The sequence below is a fragment of the Diorhabda carinulata genome, chromosome X, assembly GCF_026250575.1.
Source record: "Diorhabda carinulata isolate Delta chromosome X, icDioCari1.1, whole genome shotgun sequence".
NCBI classification, from domain to species: Eukaryota; Metazoa; Arthropoda; class Insecta; order Coleoptera; family Chrysomelidae; genus Diorhabda; species Diorhabda carinulata.
Genome location: NC_079472.1, coordinates 38,626,079 through 38,641,083, shown reverse-complemented (window position 1 = coordinate 38,641,083; position 15,005 = coordinate 38,626,079). Strand labels below are relative to the sequence as shown.

The following is a 15,005-nucleotide window of genomic DNA, read 5'->3' as shown; positions in this document are numbered from 1 at the left end:
CCATATAGAAAGTTGGCTTATTACATCTAGACCTTGAACTTCAGAATCGAAGAGAAATGTGATCTTCTCCTAAGCGTGTCTAAACAACAGACGATCTTTGATTACTTGTCTACCTTCATAGCGACTGCTTGATCTGCGATTTTTATAATCACGTTAGTTTCATGTCTTACTTCAAAATTGAATATTTTTTCTGTAATTTTATACCTTCATTTAATTGTGTAATGAATTTGACATTCTTTAAAAAGTGGTATCGAACTGTCATTAGAGATTGATCGGAATTTTCGGAATAATTATGATGAAAAACCAAAAAGGTACAAAAATTGCAGGCTTAGTAATCTGTCAATAGAAAACCTGAATACTCCAATTGAGGGTTTTTATATCTTTCAGATCTGTTGAGCTATATTTGTCCCAATTCTTCTTGCTTAGATGATGAGGTATCAGGTATTTTTAATGGATTGAGGTTATTTAACCAACGCGACACATTTTTCTTCTTTCCAAAGTTCTACGATTGGCTATTGAGTTTTGTGAGACGGGACTTACTTCACCTAAATATATGCCTACTAGTTAATAAGTTAATTTTCATTTTTCTTAGTCTCAACTAAATTCCTTACAATATACAAAATATATATCCAACATAACTTTGTTAAAATTTAGCTCACCTGAGTTATCGGTTTAATCAGAATTCTTCAACTGGAATCACTGAACGAGCTATTAGATTGGATTGTTGACATTTAAGCACTAAAAAACTGTTTGGTTTTAAAAACATATATTTTCTCTTTTCGTACTTACAACAACAAGGTCCTTGCAGTTATCGGTAATTTAGGTGTTTAACATATTTAAAAATTTATATATCACTTCTTATTTATGAATTTGAGTTGAATCGTATTATATCAATTAATAAATCGCAAATATAAATTTATGATAATTTGAACAATAACAAGTGACAGAAAACATGTTTCTATTGGTTACTGCGGTTGTGACGTAGAAAGTAAGTAAATACTGAAACGTGGTCAGTTGGTTGTTTAGTGCGATTTGTGTTTTTATAAAGATTTTAAAGACTATTCTAATTGAAATTATGGCCGAAATATGATTTATCGAAGCAAGATCGGACAATCTACCTAAGGTAGATGCATTCATGGTTGCTACGTTCTCAATAAATTTTCACTTCGGCTGAAATATATGAAGAAAAAGCAGATATGTAAGTTCTACTAATTAGACTTTTTCATAGTAAAGTCATTATCACATTGGTTTACTTGAACTTTATTAAAATGTAGCTATCATTTTTATGATAGCTTTGAAGTTTATGTTTTGATTAAAGCTTTCGATTGAGCTGACTCCACAGTTTTAAACTTATAAGGTGTCAACTGTTACAAATCATTTTGGTAGATGTTTGTACATATTTACTCCGAAAACGTGGTTTTGCCATAACTGCCTCATCACTTGCAATATTTGAGGATTGATTAATTATTACTTCCAAAACGGGCGATGATGAAAGAAACTAAAATATTTGATGGGGAATCCTTTTTTGCAACTTCTGTAATGCTGGTATCCATTGATCTTTCCACATCTTTTGAACAGCCAGCTGAAGTTGAGGCACTAAGAAGTTCATGGATAATGTCGATTTTTTGTCGTTTTTATGCCGTTTTTTCCAGAATTTTTTTGCATTGTATTAGTTTCCACATCATATAATTGTCCAAATCTGTTTCAAGTTTTAGTAAAAAATAACAATAAGTTATTTTTTCATATTCCAATCGATAGAACATTGAAATGGTCTTCACAAACATATATTCGGCTGTTAGGTTTGACGCTCGCATAATCACTTCTTATAGCTTAAGACCATTGTCTTTATCGCTTTTCCTCTCGATAGACCAGCACGAAAACTTTATTTGGTCTTTTTATACTAGAGTTTGTACATTCTGGTACAATACACCAACGATATGTCATCTTGAATTCTACAAAATTGAATACTCACAGCCGTACGAATGTTTTTTAAGGAATCCCAACAATTTTGCTTAAACTGTACTTATTTCTAACCTCACTTAAGTCTGTTTAGTTACTTTCTACATCACACAACGTCACACTCATTCATGTGTCAACAAATGCGTTTTGGCATGTCATGTAGGTATTTAAATTTATGTATTCATTTTTATGAACTAATATACCGTTTAAAACAAATTGAAAAATAGTGTGTAATTAAGAACGATATACAAGGACCCTAACCTAACCCTATTGCGTAGCAGGGTTTCTCATTATTCACATTTGTTTATAGGTGGAACAAATACTGCCTATGCAGAGACAAAATCACATTCCACTTCATTAAAAGGACCTTAATACAGTTTACCAGTGTTCTTCGTGAGCTACTAAAATTTTATAAGTTCTAAAAGATGCATATTTAGCTGACACATAGTTTCTTCTTCACCAATTATTTCCAATTTTAAATGAAAACATAGACAACTTATGAAACATGTAAATTTATCCAAAGAGGGTGATATTTTGTAAAATGAAAGTAATATCTCGCTCAAAATCAATATGCTATCGCTTGAAATACTTTCTTTCTTTAAAGTGTTAAATAATTGTTGTATTGAAGGTTAAGTCAGAGCTTGATTCCATCAATAGCAGCTGTACCATTCCCATTAACCACGTTTATCCTCTGAAATTCTTTTTATGTAATTGACGATGGCAAGGTATTTGTTCTAGCTTCAGGCTAGAGGATATCCGATTGATTGCGGCTTGAAATATGTGGCTTTGGGTTTGTGAGCTTGGGATTCAAATTTGCTTTGATGAAATTTCAAATAGCATTTTCAACTGTAAGTGACTATAAGTACATATGCGTATAATTATAATACAAAATGCTCACTAGATGCATGTTTGCCTTGAAAGTTTTAGTGGAGATGGCCAGGAAATACTAAACAATTTTGATTGAAGTTTGTGACTTTTTGAGAGTAAGCAAAATATAACATGGATCTAACTATAAAGGATGTTCTACATTTTATTCTCAACATATAAAGTAGTAAAAATGTTTATTTCAGCATATCACTTAAATGACTTCTATAGTAATCACCCGACATCAACTTGCAATTATTATCGAAAGCTTTTCAAATAGCATTGTTGTAGAGTAGATTCAATGTATTGAAATATATTTTCAATTGAGTCAAACAATGTGAATCTAGGGGGCTGAGGTAATTTCTCAATTATTAGGCTTCAATGATTGAGTATATCCATCCGTCATATATTTATCATGTCTTCATTATTTCAAAATGTGTACGGAAATTGATTTCACATTAAAAATGAAAAGTTTCTATTCCATTAGGGTAGTAATCATATAGTAATATATTGTAATAAAATATCATGAAAATTTCCCAATTCATTAATATCGAAATGAAGCAATTAAAGATGAACAAAAATTTATCTATGTTTGTATTTCTTTTAAATTATCATAACATCAAAAGTATCATCTATAACGATGTTTCCGATTAAATCATAGAATACAATACTAAATATGAAATAATAAGTTTTTCAGAATCAGTCAATTCACATAGAAATCTACTAATCAACAAATAACTTTTGTTAATTAAACGACCGATAGTTTTAATAATAAATTTCACACATTTCTCATCGCCCTGTTATGTCTTTTTGAATAAAAAAGATCTAGGGAAAATATGATATTTTCTGTATTCTCCACATCGCTATTTGGAATGGTATATAAAATCGATTGAATAACATCCTATTTTTTATACCAAAGAATGTTAAAAGTATTCAATACGCACTTCATGTAGTCACTGACTTACAGACTTACACAAAACAAGTTGTTTTGGTATCTGATTATCTGCTGATAGTTGTCATATGGATGTCAATAAAGTCACACAAGGGTCGAAGTATTAAGATTCCCTTTCATTTGTTGGTCGTCGGCGTGGCGCGTTTACCCCTCATTCTACTATTATGAAGGGGCTTTTATTCCTATAAGCATTCATGCACTTTTTTTAATGTGATGCATTTTAGTGCTTTGATTTAATTGATTTGAAAGTTTGGTGCATTGGATTCGACAGTAACGAATGGCAATTTTAGTGGTTCATTGATGTTTGAAACAGATACGACACGTAATATGACAATTTGAATGTGGAGAAGTGTTTGAAAATATTGTCATAGCAAATATATGAGATTGTGACTAATCACGTTCTGTTTAGTAATAATAGTGATAAAATTAGAGAAAATGGAACAAAACTGAGAAGAGAGAATAATGAAAAGACAAAATATTTGTGTCTTATCACAACAAATATATTTGACATTAATCTTAAAGCAGAAAAAGAGAATCTTATAATTTTCACTATGTCAAGAAATATTGAATTGAAATAATACACTGCTGCTATATCTATCGAAACGTATCATGAAGCCTTCCTTAGGAAATACACAAAACGCGCATACGAGCGCATACATAGTTTAAACCTATCTCTTCCAAAATGCTTCCTTTACAGATGCATTCATTCTTTCAATTCATCTGAAGGTCTTATCTCATTTTCTGCTTGTTCTTCATCAAATGACCAGCTGTTAACTTCAGGGTACTGCCTCTTCTCTTCCTTTTTTCTGCTCTTCCAATTTTTTCGTTGGGCATCCATCTTTCTCAGCTTCTAGAAAAGCGAAATATTGTTAATTTACGGATGGACAGACTCTTCTATGGGTGATCTCTTTTCATTACTTACTCACTTTCCTTGTTTTTTCTTGATTCCTGCTCAAGATTCAAATGTTTTCTCAGCTATGGATGTGTAGCGCGGTCTGGTCTATCTACTCCAGCAGATGATTTTTGAAGTGAGTTGTCAGCTCTTGACATATATAAGTCAGCGCTTTTCTACTTATATTTTCTATCAACTGTAAATTTGTAATTTGAATTTTGAGTAGGAAAATCATTCAAGCCCCATCAGAAAAATACAGTAACTGTTTAGCTAGAATTATTTACACAATTGAAGTATTTATGCAAAATAGTGTGTCATAATGGGGTTAAAACAATTAATTACAATAATATGTAAGCTTTTTCATTACTACACATCAGATGTCATGAAAACTTTTAGAATGAAATAAATTTCGTGGTCTTTAGCTACACCAGTAAAAGTGGGGAAACCATAACATAGTGTTAATTCGTAACAATTTGCAGAACTTATTCAGCACTTGATGCTCGCTTTTCGGAAAATACAAAATATAATCAACCAAATCTTAACGTCGTTTCATTTCCATTTAGGCATTCTCATAATCCAAAATATTTTGAAAATGTGAGATAGCAGCATGATATATTTGACTACAGTAGTATTTCTGGTATAATAATGAAATTTTTCGAATTCTTTGGATCAGACCCCACCTGATGAGAAACATTACGAAGCAAACTAGAGAAACCAATGTACCTCACTAGTACCGTACAATATACTTTAACATAGCAAACCAGAATTATCCCTCTTTTATTTTATCCAATATTTCTTGATGCTCTCTTTTCTTTCAGTTCTTATTACATTTTCGAATTCTCATGAAATTCCCTTGCTTCCCAATTAACCCAATGATTTAGTCAAACAATACACGAAATGTTGAAAAATATATGATAAAGTATAAACTTTACTTAAATGGACCTGCAGCCATCGTTTGTGTAATTAGAAAATTTATCATGTATAAAACAGAAAAATTGTATATACGACCCTTCCAAATAAATTTGAGAAGGGTAGGAAACGGCAACCCGTGGAAACAAATAAGTGAAGGGAGTTGTCAGCCATCCATTCAGAATAAGGTATTCGAAAAACATCAATAACTAGGGCGAAATTAGAGCAGGGAATCCCTTGAAAAAGGGCGGCGTGTGCTGTCCGTTCGACTGAGCATTTGATCACACGTTGGGGTGTTAGGGGTGATTGACCTATAAAGAACTTATGCTAGGACAAAATTTTTTTGTAGGTCAGAATTCATGAGTGATATATCTGATTCTATTCTAATCAAATTGATTGATTCGAAACAAATTGAACCTCCCTCTTATCTGCTTTCTTACCGGCTCACGTATTTGTTTATCAAAAAATTCAGTCACCATAGCCGCATATGAAAGAATTCATATATTCTCTGCGAAACACGAATCAGAAGCCATCATGTGAAGATATCTGATTTCTTTGCTCCATATCCAACGTTATTTCTTTTAAGAAATGCGTGAAACTATAGAAACTGGCTATGCTTACATCATTTCTTACTCCACAGAGTAGAAGGTTTAACGATTCATGATTTTCATGCCACATAAGTTGAAATTTTATCCTCCGTAATAGTTCTGCATTTATTTGGATCCATTAATTTCGTAGATAAGCTATCAACACATTAGACCTTAACTTTGATTTTCTAGGTAGTAATTGTGTTGTAGCCGCAGTTGCCGTAATTTCTCCGCTTTCTCTGATACTTTCCATTATTTATTGCAGTAATCGCAACCAAAAACTAACTTAAATTTTTTAAAAGAAAAACTCATTTAATGTCCAATTAGTAAGTCGGTATGTCGTTGTTATCGTAATGATGAACTGCATTCTTCTAATGAATACCGAGATTTCCATAGGTATAAGTACATACAACGTACTTCACTTTTCGGTCTAGTCCAATATTTGAGCCGAAAAAGCTATAATTTTCGGGCAATAAACAATTCCTTTTGAAAAGTGTTGTCACCATTTCTAAATTCGTCGCAAATAATATTATATTCATTACATTGTGATGAAAGTTGTATAAAATTACCCACTCCGCTTCGACAATCTGTTTTCTTTCTTATATATTATTGAAATATTAGGGTGAATTATGTGAAGTCTAAATAAAATACTTTTTGTTTGTTCAACTTCGTGATTAGTGTCAAAAATTTTCAAGTAATTTTGAACGCCATCTATTCTACAAAGAAAATCTTTAACGTTTGGTTATGACTTCAAGTATCGAAATCTCGAAAATAAACGAAATAAAAATTTTGCTATAGCAATCATGAGATTGCGGCGCCACGGAAATTATACTGTCCCTTAATTTGGATTTCAAACCGCATAATTTGAATTTTAGTTTGCAAATATAATTAACAGAAATGTTTTCGTCACACAAAAAATGAACAAATTACCTAAAGCCTCTTATGTTATTAAAATATGAACTCTCTCATTCAAATAATAATAACGTGGCTTTGCATATATTTGCATATATTTGAATTTTCTGTAAAGACCGAAATACAATACAATTGTCCCCCTCTATAGGAATGGTTGTCCTCCAACTTTTTATGCAGCTTTGTATATAGAGTTATAGTTTTTAGAGAAAATATTATTGAGCTCTCTTTTATGTGACGATACAGAAAACTCGTATGTATATAATTTCACTTTTCATGCCAATGAAAACACCTGCTATCTAGTTCTATATGTCAGGTACATACTCAGGACTGATAATTATAATTACACCTCAAAATATGATGATTCTGCTCAACATGCCCTATGCAAATATTGCTAGTTACCGAGATACAGGATGTTCAAAATTTAAATTTAAATTTTGATTTTCTCAACAATTTTTTATGTTTTCACAATTTCTCTTTGAAAATTGGCAGTTTTACGTTTTTTGGCATGAGGAATAATAATTTGCACTTTAAGTTAACATTGCTAGTAGAGGGCGCTAGTTACACTTGTTTGTGTTAATTAAATCAAAGTAAACCACGACCCAGTTAAATACCTAAGAAGCCAGATTAACAAAGCATCCGCACTATCAGAATACCTACGAGATATAGTCTGGTCCAACCCGTACATGCGCGGTAGCAAAATTAGAATCTACAAGACGAGGACACTAACAAGACTAAACAAATGCTGAGGGTGGCCGAGATAGAAACACTGTGAACAATAGTGGGGAAAACAAGAAGAGACAGAGTAAGAAATAGAGATGTCATAGAGCAATGCGGGATACAAGACATTGTGAGATGGGCAAGACAGCGTAAGAGGCAGTGGTACAACCACGTAAGACGGATGTACGAGAATAGTCCTAGAAAACAACCCGCCCGCCTCAAGGCCTCCCGGGAGACCACCTAAAAGGTGAAAAGATAGTTGGCAATCCACCTCTCAGGAAAAGATGCAGAGGCAGCTTAAGAATTAACAGATCGACAGATCTCCAAGAAGTAGAAGAAGAAGAACTTCTTTTGGCCTAAACTTACAACTGAAATATTGAAAAAATATTAAAAACCGTTAAATTCTACAAAAAAAGTTACTCTTTTTTGATTCGTGTAACTCAATCGGTTATTGAGTTATTTGCTTCTAACTAGAACTTCTAGAACTTCTAAGTTCAATAAACTAGTAATATTTGCATAAGGTATGTAGAGCAGAATCATCTTATTTTGAGGTCTAGAATGCACCGTGCAGAGATTGGACATTCTTAATTAATCACCCTGTATATAATCTTGAATCATATATATTCTGAACTTGCGAGCAATCTTTAGTTTTTTCTGATATATGTGCTTTATATATACGATAGTGGTACTCACGATCAAATTTTTGTACGAAATTTGACAATTCATTGGTTGGAAATTACAGTGAATTATTAAAAGTGTTTAGAGATGGTTTTTTAAGCACTTCCGCAGAGCTTCCTTACCATTATCATTCGCTAAATAGTCAGGCACATTTTACGTTAAAATTTCGAGATGAAAAAGGTGGTAGCTACCACCTATTTCCCAGAGGTGAGATGGTACACAAAAAGTTGCCTCTTCACAACAATGCACCCATCCAATGCTTATTGAATTTTACGAAGTTTCACAGAAAGATAATAGTGTCACTACATTGACTCTATTCACTGGATTTATTCTCTTGCGACTTGTTGAAGTTGTCCTAGGAACCAGTCAAAGATTTGCTTCAACATGTGGATGAATCTCTGGAGTCGTAATTTCAATACAGAAGAGAATTACTGTGCAGGAATCATGTTGTCACTGGATAATTTTATAGCATCCGTATCGTTACTCCATTACCAAACCTCGTATATTCACTTTTACAGAAGAATTGTTATCATTCAACATTTCAATAACAATTATTTGATAAAAATAATACCATAAATAGACATCTGCGAACGTAGGTAATTATAAAATTCAACAACAATATTCAAAGTGAGTCTGGAAGATTCTGAAGCGAACAATTTGTAGTATTTATGTTATTTTAATAATATTTTTAATATTATGAATAAATCATGCAATTTTTGGAATTCGTAAATGTGTTTCTTTGTGTTTTTTAAATATTATATGGATTATGTTAAACTGGTTGCGAAATCACTGTGGAAGATAATTTGGGAGTTGTGCCATTCATAGAAACCACAAAAGATAATTTACCTAAGGTGTTTACCTACGTATCATTATTCCTATGAGTCACCAAATAAAAGTATTCAGAGAATCATATTATTATGTCGCGATCCTATTAGAATTTCATGTGTATTTAACAAAAAACTAACTAAACTTAACTATTTTAATCATATTCTCAATATAAGTTTATAAACAGAAATAGTTATTATGAATATATAAATTTAAATAATGTTCTATGAACATTTTCTATAATTATATTTTCTTTCTAAACACCTGTTAGAAATCTGCGGACAACCTAAACGATTTGAATTTCCATACATTTCTCAAAATCGATTCTCGAGCAAAAAGTAAGTCATGTATATATATATCTGATGGACTGCTAACAGACTTCGACTCCTATGACGACGATACCCTTTGAAAATGAAGTGTAGGGAGAGTCTGGTCTCCGATTCTCTATCATACTCGCAAATTCTCCATCTCGCGATCGATCTTGCTACACGCGACGCGTTCATAACGGCCATAAAGAGTGCGTGAGAAGAACGCACTCGATTGGTTGCGTTTCGTCGATACGTTTCGAGCGCGACACGAATCCAACCGAAAGTTGCGTATGTACGTCTGAACCTCTTGTTACCCATAGTTACGCGTGCTAGTTATACCTCGTACAGCACACTGCGATACTCTCCCAACTCTCCGAAACTCGTACCGACTCTTTCATAATCAAAGCGTGCCGCGCTCTTGTTGCTGCTGATAACGGAAAGCGGTTGGTTGTGGCAGACTGTGACCAGTTCGGCACGCGAACAGTTTTGTTATTGGGTTTTTTTGTGGGATTTTAAAAACGGTTTTCCATATGGTGCAAGTTCTTGAGGTGGTCAGGTCGAATCCGTTCGACTTGTCCAATTTTGTAAGTACATTTTGTTATTATTAAATGATGTGCGGAAAGATAATACTGATATTGTAATTTAAAATTTTATGTCTTTATGTATCAATTCAAAAACAATTAGAAAGTAATTATATCTAGAAATAAAACTTGGAATTTATTGGATTAAATAATTTATCGTCATTCCCAATTCTTAACAAACCATAAAAATCCATTTTCATTGCAGTTTCCATTACATTTATTTCAACTCCACATTGGAAAATTGATTTCCATTTTCGAAATATTCCAATGTTTTTGGAAAATGTTCACGCATACAATATTAGTATGAGAACTATTCTATTCTATAATCGGGAAATTATAGAAATAGATATCTCAGTGATTGTTTTTGATTAGTTAACAAAAAGTGGTAACAGAAATGGTAATAGTGAGGAACATTTGCTGCTCTTTGGATTCTAAGAACAAAATTACACACCACTCAATGCTCATGAATGAATTGTAAACTTGTACAAAAATCTCTCATTTAAACAAAAAATGTCATTGTAAAACATTTCAAACCACAACGTTTTAGATTTCAATATTAGGTTAGAAGGAAAACCCGCGTTTGGAAATTAAAAATGTAGAATTTTCTCATTCTTGACCAAATTAAGTTTTTTCTGAATGGCAAAGCGGTTCTCTATGTCATCAATTTTTTGTGCCTAATCATTCAAAAAATAATTTAGGAACGACGTTTGCTGTACAATATATAGAAATTAGAGAGTTTCGAACGTGCAACTATAACTGAAGTTGTATAAATTGAAATTCGTTTTCAAAACTCATTCCATTTGTTTTAATCCAGGACCTCTTTTCATGTAAGAATCACATCCAGAAATATGATAACATTTTTTCATTGTGAAGTACTTTTAAACTTACATTACTATTCAACAAAATCCAAACCCAAACCAAAATTTTTTTTAACACATTCCCTTCTATGAAAGTTAAAGACTTTAGATAGCTACAGACAAATTGTCCTATGAGATTAGTTGAACTGTTTTTCCTTGGCTCAAGATTCATTATTAATGTTCTCTAGTCTATTTGCTACAGTCTGGAAACTTTTCTCGATAGTTTTGTCAAAAATGTTTTCACTTCATCAGTTACTAGGTTGGAGGTAATCAATCCCATATATTTTTTTCTCTCCTCTTTCTTTTTCCTGTTTTTTTTTCTGATACTAACTATTTCTAGCAAAGAAATATTTTCTGATTATTCTTCATCATTATCATATTATCCATCATTACTTTATTTACTCATATTCGATTTATATTTCTAGTGGCGTTGCCACAATTAACGTTTTTGTCAATGTATATGTTAGACGAGACTAAAGACTGTGCGCATTTTGTTTCTTAGATGTCGCAGATAATTATTCTAAATCGTTTCTTTGTTTGTCTAAACAAAATTCCGAACAAATGTAATAAAAAACGGCGACAAACTTTTTATTTCAACAAAATATTATCGCCAAAAAATTGTTTTCATTACATTGAAGTCCATCAACCATCACCATGTTTTATTCATTACACAATTTAATAATCATTTATTGCTTGTTCTCTTGGTAACTTGTAACTATTACTAGGTATTAGCATTGAGTTATGATAATGATAATATAATTAAATCATCCCATAGATATACCATGAGTTTCAAGATAAATGTATAGAGCTGATTCCAAATTATGTTTGATTTCACTCACCTCTTAATTCAAATAAGATTTGCGTAGTACATAAAATATTCGGTTATTTAGTAAAATACGTAATTTTATTCATTCCATATTTTTTAACTATATATTTTTGCTGAATGTGAATAAATCAAATTTCGCGTAATTTTTATATTCAAATTTCAATATTATGTAAATGGATTTACGTTTAGTCCGGTGATACTTTGAAAGAGATTTGTTTTGTGGAAATAAATTTTAATGAAATTTGTTGTTCAACGTATGCATAAAATGTGAGTGAATTTTGAAATTCGAATAAGTTAAAAAGCTTATCATGTTAATCTGGTTCAATAAATACAATGAAGTTAAAATATAAGTTATATTAAACAAATTATTCAAAAAAAAATTCTTTAAGTGAACTATTAAATATTCATTTGAAACTGAAATAATTCATTTTACGGTAACTTACGAGGTGTGATAATGTGATAAATAAGATAACATAAAACTTGAATTAATGTCCTTCCAAGTACTGTCCTCAACTAGCAATATAATAATCGAAACATTGAATCTATGAGTCGACATATTCCAATAATCTCAATCTGAAAATATTTCCGGTATGTTTGCCTTCTAGCACATTTCTTTTTTGAAATGAATCAGAAATCGCATGATACTAAATCTGGTTTATGAAGTGGATTTGGACAAAGGGGAAAGCGTTAAACTATCATCAATTTACGAAATAGAAGTAACTTGTGGCACCGTGAGTAATCATTATGAAGGAATTCCATAGTCTTTTTTTAGGTGTCTTTCAATAGACATAGTTTCGCAAACAATCAAGTACCATAATTACTTATTTTGATGTCTTATTTCGTACAGTTTCGTATATCTTTAAGTTCATTACTCCCACATTTCCACTTCTAAATTGCTCAGACCACTTGAAAGCTACCAAAGACACATTCCAACATTTCTGAGGATTTTCAAACTTTTTCACATGAAACTTAATGTTAAGTAGCAAATTGAGAAGGGTTTCAACTCCAAGGCCCCTTATAACATACAAGTGTATGGAACATACAAATTAAAAGAGAATCAGCACTCGTATTATCCGTAGAATTAATAGTTGAAGAGAATTCACGAATCAGTTCATAATGTCTGTTACGAAACTTAACGTATTATAATATTCACACATATCAATCACAGCAAAAGTGATCGTCAACTATGGAACATCCCTCCATAGTTTTTAGCTAAATAAATCCGTCATTTCATATGCAAAAACTCTTTTTAAAATGCCTTTTCAACAAGGCTGTTACTTACTATGCGTTCTTGTTAAGATTTTGCCAAATTTCCTGTAATGTATATAATTGTTTAGGATAACTCCAGGTGAGATTCTGCACGACTCTAATTTGGATGAAAATGAGCAGATATCGCACAGTTTGTCACAAAAGTGTTTACAGTCCTAGTTTTAGGTCTACGTTAAAAACTATGAGTTCTTTGGTCCACATGAAAATAAGTTGAGGAATTATCAATCAATACCGAAGTAGTACGAGTACAATTAACTAATATAATATACAAGATAAAGTCTTGAACAACTTCATGCAATGCTCACATTATCCACCATCTAACCTATATAAAACAGAATAGATGATGAAGATGTATGAGAATTAGGAGGTGAATATTTTTTTCTTTCCTTCATCAAAATTCATGATTCATCATTTATTTTAAACAAAGTTCTCATATTTTACAACCGTAAAAAGTCGATGTAGCTAGACCCTAAGTGATTCAAAGAGCCAATAGGAATAGTATAAGAATTATTAACTGAGCTACCCAACCTTTAAACGTTCCCCGGACTACAATAAAGCAAAGCATATGTCAACCCACCCGCATAACACACTATCTTCATTCACATTGCCTGCAAAATGTCTAAGTTTTATGAAAAATATCTACACTGTCGTTTGGACCATTATTCCAAAATAGGCTTGTCTTAATAAACAGTAAAATAGTACGTAAATATTAGAAAGAATTGTCACTCTACGCAACCACGAAGGAACGTAGTCAAGGTAAAAAGAAAAGCAGACGGAAAACAGAACAGAATGGAGAAGGATATTCAGTTTAATATAGAAATTGACTCCAGCAGAGTCAGCGTTTCAAAAAAAGAAGAATCGGACATCGAAGAACTCATACTACTGCAACAATTGTGGTAGGTTCCAGTCTTATGACTTCTAATCTTATCTTATCATCTCCACCGCGTGGTGACCTCATGCTTATATCCGAGTTAATTTTTTGTTTTTATTTTCGTAAATATCTGAGCTCAATCAATTTTGTTACAATTGTGTCAAGCCATCAACTGTTGGTAACTTAAATCAAATGTTTTCCGTAGTTTTCATCACTTTGAAACTGGTAAATCAATCTTTCAATGGAATTATAAATTTTCCTTGTTTTTTTGTAGCGTCATTCATAAGTTAAATTCCAAAGTTTAATTTGAAAGTTTTATAACATGTTGCATAAGAAAATGGATCGATATTATAAAATATTACATCAATTTTTGTATTGGAATCATGTATTATAGTCAAGAGTAACAAAGTATGCGAAATTAATTGATTGATTTAATGTGAGTGAGAATTTGATTAGAACATTCCATGTAAACAACAAAACTGATGGGGTAAGATGGATAAAATATAAAATATATAACAAATATTTAGGTTAAATTTTAAATGTAAACCGAACGTGACATTTGAAAACTCTGGTCTAGGATCAACTGACAAGTGATCTTTTTGAATAATAGTTTTCACAAAGCCACCTTGTTCATGTTTCTGATGGCTAATACGTAATACTGTCAATATTATTTCAATATTATTTCCATATAAAACAATAGTTTTAATGTTCATTGGAGATTATTTTGTGTTCACTGCTTACAAAAAAAAATTGTACCACAACCAATGGGGTATTTCGGATTTATGTAGTGAATAATCGTAGAATCCGTTTTCCACCTTTTTAGCATTTACAGCTTCAATAACTTGTGCAGAAATATCTTCAAGATCGAAGTTTTTTGTCTAGCATCCGTTTCAATTCCGACTAAAATTATGAGATTTACAATGATTGGTTGGTAGTCTAATAATGTTAATGTTTCTATTTCTGGTCACATCACCAACACAACAAAAGATATAAGCCAT

At 31.7% G+C, this 15,005-nt stretch overlaps 1 protein-coding gene across 9 annotated transcripts in view; it reads left to right on the top strand.

Annotated features, from left to right (window-relative positions):
- Window positions 1-15,005, top strand: part of LOC130902217 (CUGBP Elav-like family member 4) — a 1,507,660-nt gene that overhangs the window by 1,234,559 nt on the left and 258,096 nt on the right. For 2 of the 9 annotated variants that reach the window (XM_057814161.1, XM_057814163.1), the window contains exon 1: window positions 9,951-10,187. The exons of 6 other annotated variants lie outside the window; for them this stretch is intronic. Coding sequence is in view for 1 of the 3 variants with exons in the window: in XM_057814157.1 (XP_057670140.1) it covers window positions 10,134-10,187 (54 nt within the window). In the remaining 2 variants the exon portion in view is untranslated. Of the gene's footprint in view, window positions 1-9,919; window positions 10,188-15,005 lie in introns of those variants that run through there. One more of the 9 variants, XM_057814157.1, reaches the window with a different exon arrangement.